The 13,717-nt window shown below is 48.4% G+C and overlaps 4 protein-coding genes across 4 annotated transcripts; 2 read left to right on the forward strand and 2 right to left on the reverse strand.

The window, feature by feature from the left end:
• Positions 1–1,333: 1,333 nt before the first annotated feature.
• EDB91DRAFT_180935 (uncharacterized protein) lies at positions 1,334–1,859 on the reverse strand. Its single transcript, XM_041326343.1, has 2 exons — positions 1,476–1,859; positions 1,334–1,433 (listed from the first exon to the last, which is right to left on the reverse strand). Exons 1-2 carry the CDS (start codon positions 1,626–1,628, stop codon positions 1,353–1,355), a joined length of 234 nt encoding a protein of 77 aa, XP_041169935.1. The 5' UTR covers positions 1,629–1,859; the 3' UTR covers positions 1,334–1,352.
• A 1,773-nt stretch (positions 1,860–3,632) lies between these two features.
• Positions 3,633–4,787, forward strand: EDB91DRAFT_1173236 (uncharacterized protein; the record flags this gene model as incomplete). Its single annotated transcript, XM_041320282.1, has 4 exons — positions 3,633–3,796; positions 4,181–4,274; positions 4,331–4,479; positions 4,537–4,787. The coding sequence occupies 4 exons, from the start codon at positions 3,633–3,635 to the stop codon at positions 4,622–4,624; spliced, it is 495 nt and encodes a 164-aa protein (XP_041169936.1). The 3' UTR covers positions 4,625–4,787.
• Positions 4,788–10,425: 5,638 nt separating this feature from the next.
• Positions 10,426–10,693, forward strand: EDB91DRAFT_1173282 (uncharacterized protein). The gene has a single exon (XM_041320283.1). The coding sequence runs from the start codon at positions 10,478–10,480 to the stop codon at positions 10,652–10,654; it is 177 nt and encodes a 58-aa protein (XP_041169937.1). The 5' UTR covers positions 10,426–10,477; the 3' UTR covers positions 10,655–10,693.
• A 929-nt stretch (positions 10,694–11,622) lies between these two features.
• EDB91DRAFT_1271999 (uncharacterized protein) lies at positions 11,623–13,128 on the reverse strand (the record flags this gene model as incomplete). The annotated part of the gene is made up of 7 exons (XM_041324591.1): positions 11,623–11,973; positions 12,023–12,154; positions 12,213–12,238; positions 12,538–12,618; positions 12,682–12,756; positions 12,846–12,905; positions 12,939–13,128. 7 exons carry the CDS (start codon positions 13,126–13,128, stop codon positions 11,923–11,925), a joined length of 615 nt encoding a protein of 204 aa, XP_041169938.1. The 3' UTR covers positions 11,623–11,922.
• Between the last annotated feature and the right edge of the window lie 589 nt (positions 13,129–13,717).

The following is a 13,717-nucleotide window of genomic DNA, read 5'->3' on the forward strand; positions in this document are numbered from 1 at the left end:
GAGCTCGTATAGTAAGGGACAACGGTTTTTTGCAAATTCAAACTCCGCTTGACAGAACCACATGGGATCCTCTTTTCAGCGACCTTACCACCGCAACCGAAACAACCGACACTGCCGGAATACGCGGAATACGCGTCTCTCACGGTTTCCCCCATACCATTCTCCCTTACTTTATAGACGAGTCCAAGCCCGTTGTGCCTTCGGCACAGGAAGCAAGCAGAGCACTTTGTGCTCTGCTGGAGGCACCTTCAGTGCTTGACTCACTGTGTCTGCATATTATTTAATTGTGAAAAATAAATAATTCTTACATCTTACATTATATAGTTTTGTTTTAGTAGGGATGTTGCACAAAGAGTTTGACTGAAGGTTACCTGGGACACTGGCTTGCGATCCCGTGGCCTCGTGCCTCGGCCAGCGGGATGCAAGCCAGTGTCCCAGGTAACCTTCAGTCAAACTCTTTGTGTCATGCTATTGACTCATACACTTCCTCCCAATTATCTTGTCCCATGTCCCATTGTCCCATGTCTTGTTGTCCCGTGTCCTGTTGTCCCATTGTCCCATGTCCCGTGTCTCGTTGTCCCGTGTCTCGTTGTCCCGTGTCCCATTGTCCTGTGTCCCATGTCCCGTTGTCCTGTTCTCCTCCTCCCGTGTCCCATTGTCCTGTGTCCCATGTCCCATGTCCTGTTCTCCCCGTGTCCCATGTCCTGTGTCCTGTTGTCCTGTTCTCCCGTGTCCTATTGTCCCATGTCCCATTGTCCTGTCCTCCTCTTGTCCTCCCCATCCTCTTGTCCTCCTCTTGTCCTCCCATCCTCCCATCTTCCTATTCACCCCATTTCTCCATTCTCCATCTTCCCATTCCTCTGTTTACCCATTGCCAAATTTTCCCATCTTTATATTTTCGCAATTTGCATTTTCACATTTTTGCATTTTGCATTTTGCATTTTTCACATTTTTCTACTTGCTTGGTGTTCTCTTTTCTCTTTTCCCCACAAAAATCCCAAAATCCCTTGTTGTCCTTCAATTTTACTATTTATTATGTATTCACAGTTGCAGTACATATAAAATTCATTGTTGTTGTGCAAAATGGAGGGCCAGTGAGCACCTGCCAATCCCATCTTTCTATTTTCGCATTTTTCACATTTTTCTATTTGCTTGGTGCATCCCATTGTCGCTCAATTTTTACAAATTCCCAATTTTGGACAGCGAGCTGGTACAGTAGGGGACAATGGTTTTCGGAAATTCAAACTCCGGTTGACAGAACCATGTGGGATGCTTTTTTCAGCCACCTTAGCGAAATAACCGAAAATACCGACGCCAGCTGATGCTGGCGAGGCTTACCGACGCCATGTGCGCTACGCGGAAATGCCCAAATCTTCCCACCTCCCCCCCTTGCCTTCTCCCTTACTTTTTAAGATTGCCCCGGCTTTTAAATTCTGAATAAGGTATTAGTATGCCGTAAGAAGCAGCCGCTGTACCTTGAGAGTTTCACGGGCATACACCCAGTCCTCTTCGGCCAAGGACATTCCTAATTGTGCCCTGCCCCGTTCCTCGGCGTCCAGCTTCTCCCTGCGCAAGCGCTCCTTCTCCTCTTCTTGCCGTTTCGCAGCCGCTTCTGCCACTCGCTGCATTTGTGCCTTCCTGCAACTTTTTATAAAAGTACAGTCAGATAGGTGATACGATGGCTGTCGTATGGATGTACGGGGCTCGATAAGAACCAAATTTGAAAGCCGACTTGGGATACGCTCAAGCTTGACTCAAGCTGCTGCTGACAGTTCTTCGATGCGATTTCCTTCCATTTCGGGATAAAATTCTAGTTAATATATAACCTACTCAAAACGCCCACATCAGATATTTACTTATGACAATCCTACGGAGTATCCCAATACGACGGTCTAGAATAGTATAGAATACGAGGAACGTTTCGTCTATGATCTCCTCCTCGTTATCAGTGCTGTTCAGTGTGGCTACTGCACCAACTCCCCAAAAATTCGATCCGCCGTGTTCTTGACCTCATATCATGCAGGATATTGTTTACTACCTGCGGGATGTTTTTCGCCTATCGTGGCGAAGAACGAACAAAGGTCGCACCAGGTTAGTGGTATAAGCACATTCAAGCGACGTTGATCCTACCGCTAACCCTGGTCCATATGAAAGGGAGAGTTGGGGGTTGGTTGGGAGGGGAATCCATTTTTCCGCAACATCCGGGATCTTGATGGGCAAATGCATTCCACTCAAGCTCTGCCCGGGTTGGAGGTGGGGTAATAACTATAAATCTTACCTGTTCAGCTGCTCATTACCAGTGGAATGGTGGACTGGCTAGAGATAACCAAATTTTAGGTTATGACTTGTGCGTCCTGCCTGGAATTTACCGCGAAATAACTGAGGTAAGACGTGGGGTTAAATGGTGGGTAGAATAAGTCCGTCTCACCTTCGCATTTGCCTCGCCAAGTACTATGATGGAATACTCCAACCGTGATTAACGCGAGGACAAAGTCCTACGGTACGTAATCGCATACAGTTAATGCTCCCTTCATTACTCAGGCTGCATTTGATTATCCGTAGACCCTGCCTGCACTCTCGCCGCTATCCCCCAGGCCAAACCATTCTGCCAAACTGATTGAAACAACCCCCGACTTCCGCCCGCAGCACTATTTGCAGGACATAAAAGTAAGTCATCTTCCTACCATGCCTCCCTAATAATGCATTTCTCCTTCCTCCTTGTTGTTGTTGCTGCCTTGACAGCATCCATGTGTGTCAGTGCATGTGGTATGCAAAACGTAGGTTGCACCAATAACAGGGGTTGCTGCTCTGGCCTTGTCTGTGTACGTATGTTCCTTTGCATTCAGGATTCAATCTCATGACTAACCATTTGCACCTTGTAACACCAATAGGCGACTGGTAAAATGTGCGATTATCCTGATCCAGACCAAAACAATTAGCTGGGAGCAGGATGTCATGTCGTGACAGTGAGTCATGTTTGCGCTTTCGCATTGGTGCTGTGGTTGATGGCACAATACGTAGTTCATTGCTGGGTTATCAATATAGTTGCTTCTGGACTGCTTGAATGATGCGACCCCTTGAATACAGGAACATCTCGAAGATTAAATATGATGAGTATTGACTTGAATGCATGGTATACGGGCGAGTGAAGTACTACTACTATACTTCATACACCCTCCTGAACACCAAAAGCCTCATAAGTCGGACATATTGCATGTCGACTGAAAAGATTGCAGTAGAATCTGAATAACTGTTCGATAATCGCCAGAGAGGGACAAGAAACGGATCGACATGCTACAAGACCCCGAACCTGTCTCAACCTGTGACACCCTTCCTCACCCTTCCTCCTGCTGCCCTGTTACAACGGCGAAGATTAAGTATACATAGAACTCTCGTGCTACTAGGCTCGTTATTCTTCTTATTGGAGTTACTTTGCTACCGCGACTTCTTGCTTCTTGGTACTATACAGTGATTCACCTTCGTCACTCAGCCACCAGATTATGGCACTTATACTTATACCTGCTCGCCTCGTACGTTTTACCTCAGCGCTTTTTCTGACTCTCGCTGAGCGCCCTAGTCTTGTACACGTCTTCCAACATCCATCCCACTAATTCGATCGCAGACCAGCTACTATGACCACATCATCTGGGGACGCCAGCAACAGTCCTACGAGGACAGCGAGGGCCCCAAGGGATCCTTCCAAGAACGTACCTGCACCTCCAACGTTCTCTGATGCATTCGAACATCGAGCGTTCCTGAAATTCCGCCTGGCTCAAGCGTATCGTATCTTTGGTGAGTATATTGGTTGTTCGTAACAGGAAGCATCATCTTCATGCAACGGAGCAAAGTATGGCCTTGACGCAGGTGTTGCTGGATACATCACTGTCCGGATAAGATGACACTGATAACATGGTGTGTGCAACATCTAATTGCGCTGTCGAAAGGACCCGATCAGGCCAGATTGCTACTGGGTCAACCCCGGGTGATCATTTGTCATGTCACGATAAAAACCATAATATTCACCATTTGCCCCAGGGTGTTCACGTCAAGCTCATCGAGCCTGAGCTCCTCCTTCTCTTAGGCCACGAAGGTAACATACAGGATAAGGAATCTGGGCCTATTCAGTTCCTCAACAAGGCAGCATACATAATCCATTTGGCGATTCGTGACGCTCGCCCAGATGTCGTCTGTGCTGCACATTCGCACACCACGTATTCGGCACTCTTGGGGTGCCGCTTGATGCCATTACTCAGGACAGTTGTGCTCTTTACGAGGTATTTCGCGTGCATCATTCTTAAGATTTGAGGTCTCTCAGTGAATGAATACTTAGGATCATGTGTTATTCAGCGATTTTCGTGGCGTCATCGATTGTCTTGAGGAAGGTGTGGCTATAGCGGCTGGGTTCCAAGAAGGTTTGCAGATGCACCGATTACATATGTTGGTGCTCGCAATTGAATATTTCAGGCTGCTATCCTCCAGGTATATTTTTAAAGTTTGGTTAAACATTCTTACCTGTTTATCATACCCTTCTGGTAGAGCCATGGCCCAGTTGTTGCCACCGAGTCGATTGAATCTACCGTTTACTTTTTCATCTCTTCGGAGAATTGCTGTCAGGTTTAAATGATAGCAGACCAGGCTGCCGCTGCTCGTGGGCAAAGACCGCGTATTATTGATCCAGAAAGTGCGGCTCTAACACAAAGTCCTTGGAGCTGAGCTAGGGGGGTGGTTGAACGGGAGTCTCTAGTTCAGCTCTTAGAGCACGAAGGAAACAAATTCGAGTATATGCCTGCAAATAAGGAGAAACCGTACTACCAATTGATTCACCGATACGGAGTCCTGAACTGCCCAGTTATATCCCTGCCTATCTTTTGATTCTCTAGAAACATGGTGAATGTAGCCATAGATATTTGTCACTGCTGTAATGTAGAAAACACCCGATAGGTATACCTACTGCACAACAAACACGGCAATGCAACAGCGGTGAGAAACGAGAAACGCGAAAGCATACGCACACGGCAAGGGTACCCAGATGGCAAGAGAATCCCAACATAACGGAAGAGGTATACAATCTATGAAACATCACCCGAGACAGATCATTTGAAACTCTGCTTACGACTGCAATAGAAGGATCAAGAGCAACAACGATATTTCCTATGAGTTGCTTGCGATGCGCATTTGTGATGAATGCGGTTGCTGATGATGGTTCTGGGTGTCGATCAAGCACCTCGTCGAAAGAAGCATTGACAGAGAGGGGAAAACTGTCCACATGAAATATGGCGTTAGTAGCGGATATGTTTCTAGGGTGGTACGGATAGTTATCGTGCGGAGAAGCAAGTAAATTAGTACACACCACGCATGCCCGTCAACAGATCTGTAACATTCCATCGATAACCGGAAGTGATCGGACATGAGCACCGAGTGATCATTCTATATAGGCTCCGTGGTGAAGTAGGGTGCGTTACAAAGGATGATGAAAGATGATCGAGTGGAGTAAATATATGGTTACAGAAGGGTAGACTGTGGTATATGGTAGTACCAGATGCATGCGGGTTCGTGCACAGAATGGAGGGGCTACTGATACATGACGGGCGTTTATAAAGGGGGCAGTGATGATGGAAGAAGCCAAATGAAATCCACGCCGTGGCAGCGTGATACGGAAGAACCCTGGATAAGCGCCTACATGAGTTGGGTCATGGGCAGAAGTCCAACACTACTCACCACCACCAGACCCCCAACGCAAGGATATCCTAAAGGTACGGTCCTCGTCGACTTCAAATGCTGCTGACTGTCTATATCTCTGTCTAGGTCAACGCGAGATGTCAGGGGTGCCTGATGCAGCAAGAGATGCAGATCTCACTCTGAGACGGCAGCCGAAGCCAGCGCAGACAACGGAAGGGCAACTGACACCAGCGTGGATGATGAAAGGACACACGGACTGCGTGGCAGAAGTCGCGTTCTTCAAAGATGGTCGACGGGTCGTCACTGGTTCACATGATACAACTCTGCAAATTTGGGACATGGAGACAAGAGCATTGGTAGGAGGGCCATTCAAGGGACACAAGAACCGGGTGATTTCCGTGGCCGTATCACCAGACGACAGGCGAATTGCGAGTGGTGGAGATGACAAAACCATCATCATCTGGGACGTCGAGAGCAAGCAGAAAGTATTCGAGCCGCTGGTGAAGCATACAAACTGGGTGTGGTCGGTGTGCTTCTCACCCGATGGCAAGAAACTTGCAAGCGGGTCGGAGGATGACACGGTTGTTGTATGGAATGCAGAGACCGGCGCTGTCCTCGCAACACTCAAGGGTCATCGTCGTTTTGCGGTGCTCAGTGTGGCATTCAGCCCAGATGGGCTAAAATTAGCCTCTGGATCAAAAGGTGACATCCGGGTGTGGCGCACCGATAACGCCGAGCAACTTCTCAATTTCGACGCTCACCAATTTTATGTTCAAAGTGTTGTGTGGTCGCCTGACGGCCAGCAACTTGTCTCTGCATCATCTGACAAAACAGTCAAGTTCTGGGATTCGTCCAATGGAGACCAGATCGGTCAACCTTGCACCGGTCACACTAGCTCCATCTTCTCGCTCGCCATCTCGTCTGCCGGCTCCTTCATTGCCACTGCCTCGTTCGACAAGACTGTGCGGCTGTGGAGCACAAAGACACACCAGCACATAGGTCAGCCATTCAAACACACCTCGAGCATTGAGTCTGTCGCGATTTCTCCCAATGGAGAACTGCTCGTCAGTGGAGATTACATAGGAAATGTGCTGCTCTGGTCTATCAAGGAGATACTTGAGCAACACAAGGCGGGAGAAAGGACAAATGTTGATGAAGGAGCACGTCGACAGCAACTCCTTGGTCTCAGTGACACGCAGGTATGCTGTCACCCATTATTTTTAGTCTGTCTCTCCATTCATATGGCTTTCGGCGGCGGCACACAGTCGCGCTGTCATGACACCGACGATGAGCTCTCTGGCAATAACGATGGTGCAAGTCACCGTTCTTCGCAACAAGTACGTGGTAGTGACGACAACCCCTCATTATTTGACGTGAGCTGCCTTCAATTTGTATCCTTATCACGGAACATGAGCTTGCTTCATGTAGATCCCTGTTATAAACACGACGCTACACAATGCATGCATTGCTGAAGACCCGCATACCGCTGAAGACCTCCTGTCCCAGGAGACCGACACAGATGATGACAACCACGACTCATATGCCAACGAGGAGGACGATGCAGACGAATCGATTAAAGATGATGAGGAAGTACAGCAGTTCCTTCCTCGTGGTGACACGCACGTATGCTCTTTCCCATTCTTGTTCCGCTTTCCTATTTATTTACATGACAAACAGCTGCCGATGCACAGTCACGAGAACGAACACGAGCCCACCGGCGATCACGACAGTCCAAGCAATCATCCCTCGGAAACTGACCAAGCCTCTGCTAGTGATGACAATCACTCATTGTTTGACGTGAGCTTCTTCCTTCGATTCCTCTGCTCATAACACAAAATGAACTTTCTTCGTGCAGATCCTTGCTATAAACAAGACCGTCCGCAATTCATGCATCACTGGGGATCTGCACATTACTGAAGACCTGCTGACGCAAGAGATCCATGCAGATGGTAACAACCACCACTCATATGCCAATCGCTCTGTTGTAAGGTCGCGAAACTCCGAGTGGGACAAGGCCCTTCAAGACTCAGTCAAGGTCAGATGCTCTGCATGTCATGACTGCTGTTGGTGCTGACTCTGCTTCTTGACGTAGTCCATTGCTATTCCAGCCCTCAGTTATTGGGCTACATTTCCAAGGCCATCGCACTGTGCGCCAAGGAGCAGCTCTGGGACGCGACAGAAGCATTCGATCTCGCGTTCGTATTTTCGAATCGTGATCCAATCACCGTCGGTCTGTTACTATTGATCAAGGTACTCTTGCCGCTATCTCAGAGTCTGTCTGTCGTACTAATACTTCAATGTCATCTTGTCCAGGCTGTTGTACTTTTCAATGCTGGTCGCCACGATGAGGCGATGCGGCGAGTTCAAGACCTCGCCACCGCTTGTCATCACTTGGATACACTTCCGTGCAGTTTTATCAATGTGAGCTTTACGTCATACCTCACGAGTTTTCTCACTTTCGAACACACTCCTAAGTCATATCTACGTGCAGCTTGCAATAATCGCTTTCGATGACGGGCGGTACAGCGAAGCCGCTGATCGACTGCACAATATCATGCCTAGTATAACCGACGTGTCCTCTCACCGAATGCCCTTTGAACCTACATTGAAGGTATTCACAGTGGTACGTCATTATGAAGCCCACAGAACACTTTTAATGATTTGCGCTGTACAGCTGTTCGGCTGGGACTTGGATTCATTATGGAAAAGTGTCAACCAAAGGCGGTGCGATGCACTCCTTCGCGCCGATCGAGTGATCGAAGCGGTCGAATCTCACCAATACACTATGCGCATGACTGACGAGGATGCGAAGGACAGCTATCTCGCATGGTTCACTGGTGGGTGCTTTGGGCCTTGAATGAACATCAACACTTATTCTGAGTATGTTTAGCTTTCAAGAACAACTGTACTGCGCGCTGTCTCGCAAAGGGAGACGAGGCTGTTGCTGCAAGCAATTACGAGGCGGCTATCGAACTATATTCGGCAGGAATCGGGCTTGACTCATCGTGCGAGTCCCTGTTTGCGCACCGCAGCAAGGCAAACTTAGAACTGGACCTCTATGTCGAGGCCCTTTTCGACGCGGAAAAGGTGCGGATGAAGTCCATCATTTGTCTAGCAATCATTCTGATACCGGTGGTGTATAGGTCATCGAACTCGATCCTTCTTCTTATCTGGGGTACGAACTGAAGCATGCAGCCCTTCACAAGGCTCGACGTTATGATGAAGCGATCGAGGCCTTGAAAACCATGCTCTTGAAGTCAGACGATGTGCCCGACGCGCGAGTGCAAGGTAAGCCCCAATCTCTCATGCGCCAACGTGAAAATCATAAACACTTTCCACAGAGCTGCGTCAGCAGTATGTCAGTCCATCTGATGTTGAAGGCATTATCCGACGCGCCATTGACGTCAACTGGAAAATGCTCCGCTGCGTCTAATCAACACCTCCACTGGGCGTATATGCAATCGAGACGCGCAGATCAACGCCTTCATGGACAGCACCGAGTACAAAGAGATTTTTTCTTCCTCGATGATGCATGCGCCCCTCCAGACGGAACCTATTAGAGCAGTGGTTGCGAAGTACTTCAGTTGGGCTATGCTATCGCACAGGTGGCAAAGCAACGAGCTTCTGCTACACGACATACAGGACAAGGTTGTGTATGACTTGGATGCAGTTGGAACCACGGTGAAGTTGCAGACATTCTGCAAAATTGCTCGTGATGCGGGGCATCGCTGGGCGTGGAGCGATACATGTTGTATTGACCAGAAAAACAATGTCGAGCTACAAGCATCTGTCAACTCCATGTTCGTTTGGTATCGCCACTCAGGACTCACAATCGTTTACCTACCGGATGTTCTGCCTTCGTCGAAGTCAGTCACGCTTGCAAACAGTGTTTGGAACACGCGAGGATGGACTGTTCAGGAGTTCCTGGCTCCTAGCATTGTTCTGTTCTACCGAGCAGATTGGAGTCTATACCTCGACGACCACTTTTCCAACCACAAGGAGTCTGCCAACATCATGCAGGAGTTGAGGGATTCGACGGGTATAGATGCACAGGCGCTCGCTGCCTTCGAACCGGGGATGAGAGATGCCCGAGAGAAACTTCGATGGGCATCGAAACGTGTAACGACTGTGCCGGAAGACATTGCATATTCACTATTTGGTATTTTCGGCATCCACCTCCCTGTCATCTATGGCGAGACGAAGCAGAAGGCACTCGGACGACTCTTGCAGGCCATCATTGCCCAGTCCGGCGACATTACAGCCTTGGACTGGGTCGGAAAAGCATCCGAGTTCAATAGCTGTCTGCCAGCTGACATCACCTCATACAACCTTCCGCCATACATGCCGCCATCTCTATCTGAAGATCAGATACAGACGTCGGTCTCGTCGCTGCGAGATCCTGCCGTTGTGCAGCTGGCTTCGGCACTGTATGACCAGCTTGCCGAGCTGAGTACTCCTCGTTTCGCGGACTGCAGGCTGCGTCTGCCTTGCATTGTATTTTCCGTTACAGAACTCAGATTGAAGACTCCTCGAGACCGGGAGAAAATTTTCACTTATAGTGTCAAGGCGGTCGGGCTTGATGACCTGCTGATCACCACTGAAGACAAGCTGACTCCACCATCGCAAGCAAGGCCTACTCGGACTGCTCGGACTGCTCGGCAGACATACTTGCTCGTCCGTCCGTGGAATCGTTATGATCTCGAGCTGCCCTGACTTGTCAGACGAGTCGCAGGACGTGGACGATGAGGCTGAGCCTGGGTCTCCTGGAGGTAATGAGTTAGCTGATTCGGAGTCTCATATGGAAGAGTTGAGGTTGCTCGTTCGCCTTGGACAACCTTTTGGCGCACTTTTGCTAGCGCAGCAGCATGTCGGGGAGTACAAGAGGATTGCTTCGGATCACAATATCATCGCGCAAGTCAAGGACGTGACTTCTGTTGGTGACATGACGGATGTCAGGATGCTAGAGATATTGTAGCTGTATTCTTGTCGAAGAACGAGGATCTCTGATGCGTTTTCATTCATGCCCTGATAGTACCCTGTGTGGAACAATATCCCTTTGTACTACCTACCACCTCAGTCACTTATCATACCTATATCAGTCACGGTGCGCTCTCATGGATGTTCAATCGAACTGTACGCTTCGAACCAACCATTCATATCTGACGTAATTTATCTGAATTTACTTGCGCTAGATCGCATTCTAACGATAGTCGCTCGTTATTTCTGTGCCATGAAGCTTTTCAACATTCAATCAAGACCAAAAATAACTCATACGTCATGTACATATTCCAGTCAATACCATATTGAATTTTGAGATTTCCCTCTATCCAGGGGTCTCTATTGCCCAACCAGCGCTGAAATTTGTCCAGACATATCGACCGCTTCAGCAATGAACTACATAATGTATCATCAACCACAGCACCAATGCGAAAGCGGAAACATGACTCACTGTCCCGATGTCGTCGGAATAATTATAATTGCAGAACCGATCACCAGTGAAAGGCTGAGAGTATTACAAAGTGCAAGGGGTCACGGTGAGTAATGAATCCAGGATCCAAAACAAACTGCTGCTACTCACATTCATCATAATGTTTTAGTGCTGACTGTAACAGTGCGGTCTCTTTCTTCAAAGACGCCTGTTTGTATGGAAGCAGTGACAGACATAGATGCTGTCAAAGCAGCAATAACGACGACGAAGGAGAAACGCATTATTTGTGCGAGGTTATACGAGATTTGCCAATGAGAATCTTTCTGAGGCGGGTAGACATTGAAGATGGCTTGCTTTTATATCCTGAAAATCGTGTTGTGGCCCGCAGAACTCGGACGTTCAGGTAATGGGTTTGCAGAATGGTTGCGCCGGCGGAACTTCACAGTGAGAATGTAGGCATAATCTAATAGAACGTGAGGCATGGCGAATAAATATTTGAAATGTAAACACTTGCCGAAGGCAAAGTTGAGATCCCTGGCAGGCTTGTTCGCGGCCCGTCTATGAATTCCTGGCTACGGATAGAGTGATCGCCTATGCGGAGGGCATCTTGGGAGACGGAGTCGTCTATAGCACCATACCGGATGAAAGACTCGAGGCCACATCTGCCTTGTAGGTGACGAAGACGCGCGACTTGGGGCTGTGGACCCTGAGTGAATCCCGATTCCCGTGCTTGGCAAGAAAACGTGTATCTTCATACCGAGTATAACCTGCCTCGATAACCCTCGATACCAGTATAATACCGACCCAATGAAATGTCACATCAGTGATCCGATGAAATCGATTGCATAAAATTCCAGTAGTAGCTCCTGTTAAACATTGAGCATCAGCGGTTTTCCAACGATTTTCACTACTCACAGTGTTGGCGTGCATCCCACAGCTCAATCCGATGTTTGAGAATACGAGGAACACCTGCTTCGTCTGTAATCCACTCATCCTTGTTGTAAGTGGCGTTCGTGGTGTGGCATTCTTGAATACCACCCAATTACGCTACCGTGCAATAAATCATCTTGGCGAATTTTGCCCATCATGACGAAGGTTGGCTTACCTGAGTTCCCATAATCAGCATAAATACTGTCCGCGATAATGAAGCGTGAGCTTTCATTATCACTGCCTTTTGGCGTAACGGTCAAGGGACGACAGTCTTGACCACTTACAGAAGAACAAACAAAGGTCTTGGCACTGGGTAAGTAACTTTCATGTGACGTTGATCCTGCCGCAATCCGTGGTCCATATGAGAGCGAAAGTTGAGGGGTCACGTGTGTGGAGGATTTGGAGGGAAACCTCTCGATCTCCGCCGCCCTATTGGCTGCATGGATAGCGGTGCTATGGTAAGACAGACCCGCTCTATGTTACAGACTTCGCATACTTACCAATTGATATTTCTACTCTGAAGGTCATTGTCGTAAATGATCCACTGCGATCGAACGCAGTGCACATGGTGTACCAACAATCTTCGTAGGGCAGTCAGTAGGTATGCGAGTTAGTGGAGCATTCGAGCTTGCTTTCAACCGCACCAGCGACGGGATTTGCATGGATTTTACTGTTTGACTGCATGTAATTATTGCACAGTCGTGACCAGACCAGAGGACCTATTCACATATCTGTGTGACGACAACAACAAAGTTGCTCGTGAGCGGCTTTGAAGTTAATTCGCCCAACAAATTCCAAAATCACTTACAAGCAACAGACATAAGACGATAAAGAGGAATGTGGAAGTAAAGGTCTATCGAATCCGAACCTACGAGAGCGCTGTCGTAGTAATATAATGCACCTTCAGGGTGCGTAAGTAGCTCCCATCGACTAGAAGACGGTGTGCTTGGTACAGTGAACTCATAATACGGAAAATCACAGTGTCCACGGAGCGTGAACGCTTCACCCGTGTGGAAGTTCCACGCTCGAATGGTGTAGTCTGGTGTAGTCCATACTCCCCTGTCACCAACTTGTCGAACCGTAATGCCCATGCGGCACACGTGTGTCAACGAATACTCATCAAAATGTGATCAGATTCAGCTCCATACAAGGGAGACTTTTTCAAGCTGACAGGGCGACAATAGTTGATGACGTCCGGGAAATGGCTACTCTGGGGCTATTCCACTTATAGTCGAGGGTCTCGACGGTCGGGTTAGAGCGCAGTTTAAAATATCGTTCGATAGCAAATCGCCAAACAGCGCGCACGCCAGCCAGCGAGGAACCCAGCGGGAGAGGAAATGAGGGCAGGAGGCAATATCCGATCCTTCCCTTGGGATCTAGGCCGTGATGAAGAATCAACAACGGAAGCTAAAAGCGCCTCATACAAACCCACATTGTCCGCTTCCTCTCATATAGATTCACTGCAGATGCGGGAATAGGCCTCGCCCCACGGGTCGATGCAGTAGACCATTGCGAAAGTCGAGACAGATATACCAGAACTTGAAGGGTTAATGTAACTGATTGGTATGGTACATGCTGCGGTACTGTAGTGATCGAAGCTGTACCAGCAAAACATATCGGAGATGAAGGCGACTTTTGTGGGGTTACTGAACCTCCAGGACTGTTGATTGTGATATGAGA

Source organism: Suillus paluster (genome assembly GCF_016628075.1).
Source record: "Suillus paluster strain FC165 chromosome Unknown EDB91scaffold_153, whole genome shotgun sequence".
NCBI lineage: Eukaryota > Fungi > Basidiomycota > Agaricomycetes > Boletales > Suillaceae > Suillus > Suillus paluster.

Excerpts from the sequence above, each read along its gene's own strand:
- EDB91DRAFT_180935 (XM_041326343.1), bottom strand. The coding sequence starts at position 1,628 with ATGCAGCGAGTGGCAGAAGCGGCTGCGAAACGGCAAGAAGAGGAGAAG. Across the intron at positions 1,434-1,475 it reads ATGCCCGTGAAACTCTCAAG|AATTTAAAAGCCGGGGCAAT; the intron begins GTACAGCGGCTG and ends TACCTTATTCAG.
- EDB91DRAFT_1173282 (XM_041320283.1), top strand. The coding sequence starts at position 10,478 with ATGGAAGAGTTGAGGTTGCTCGTTCGCCTTGGACAACCTTTTGGCGCA.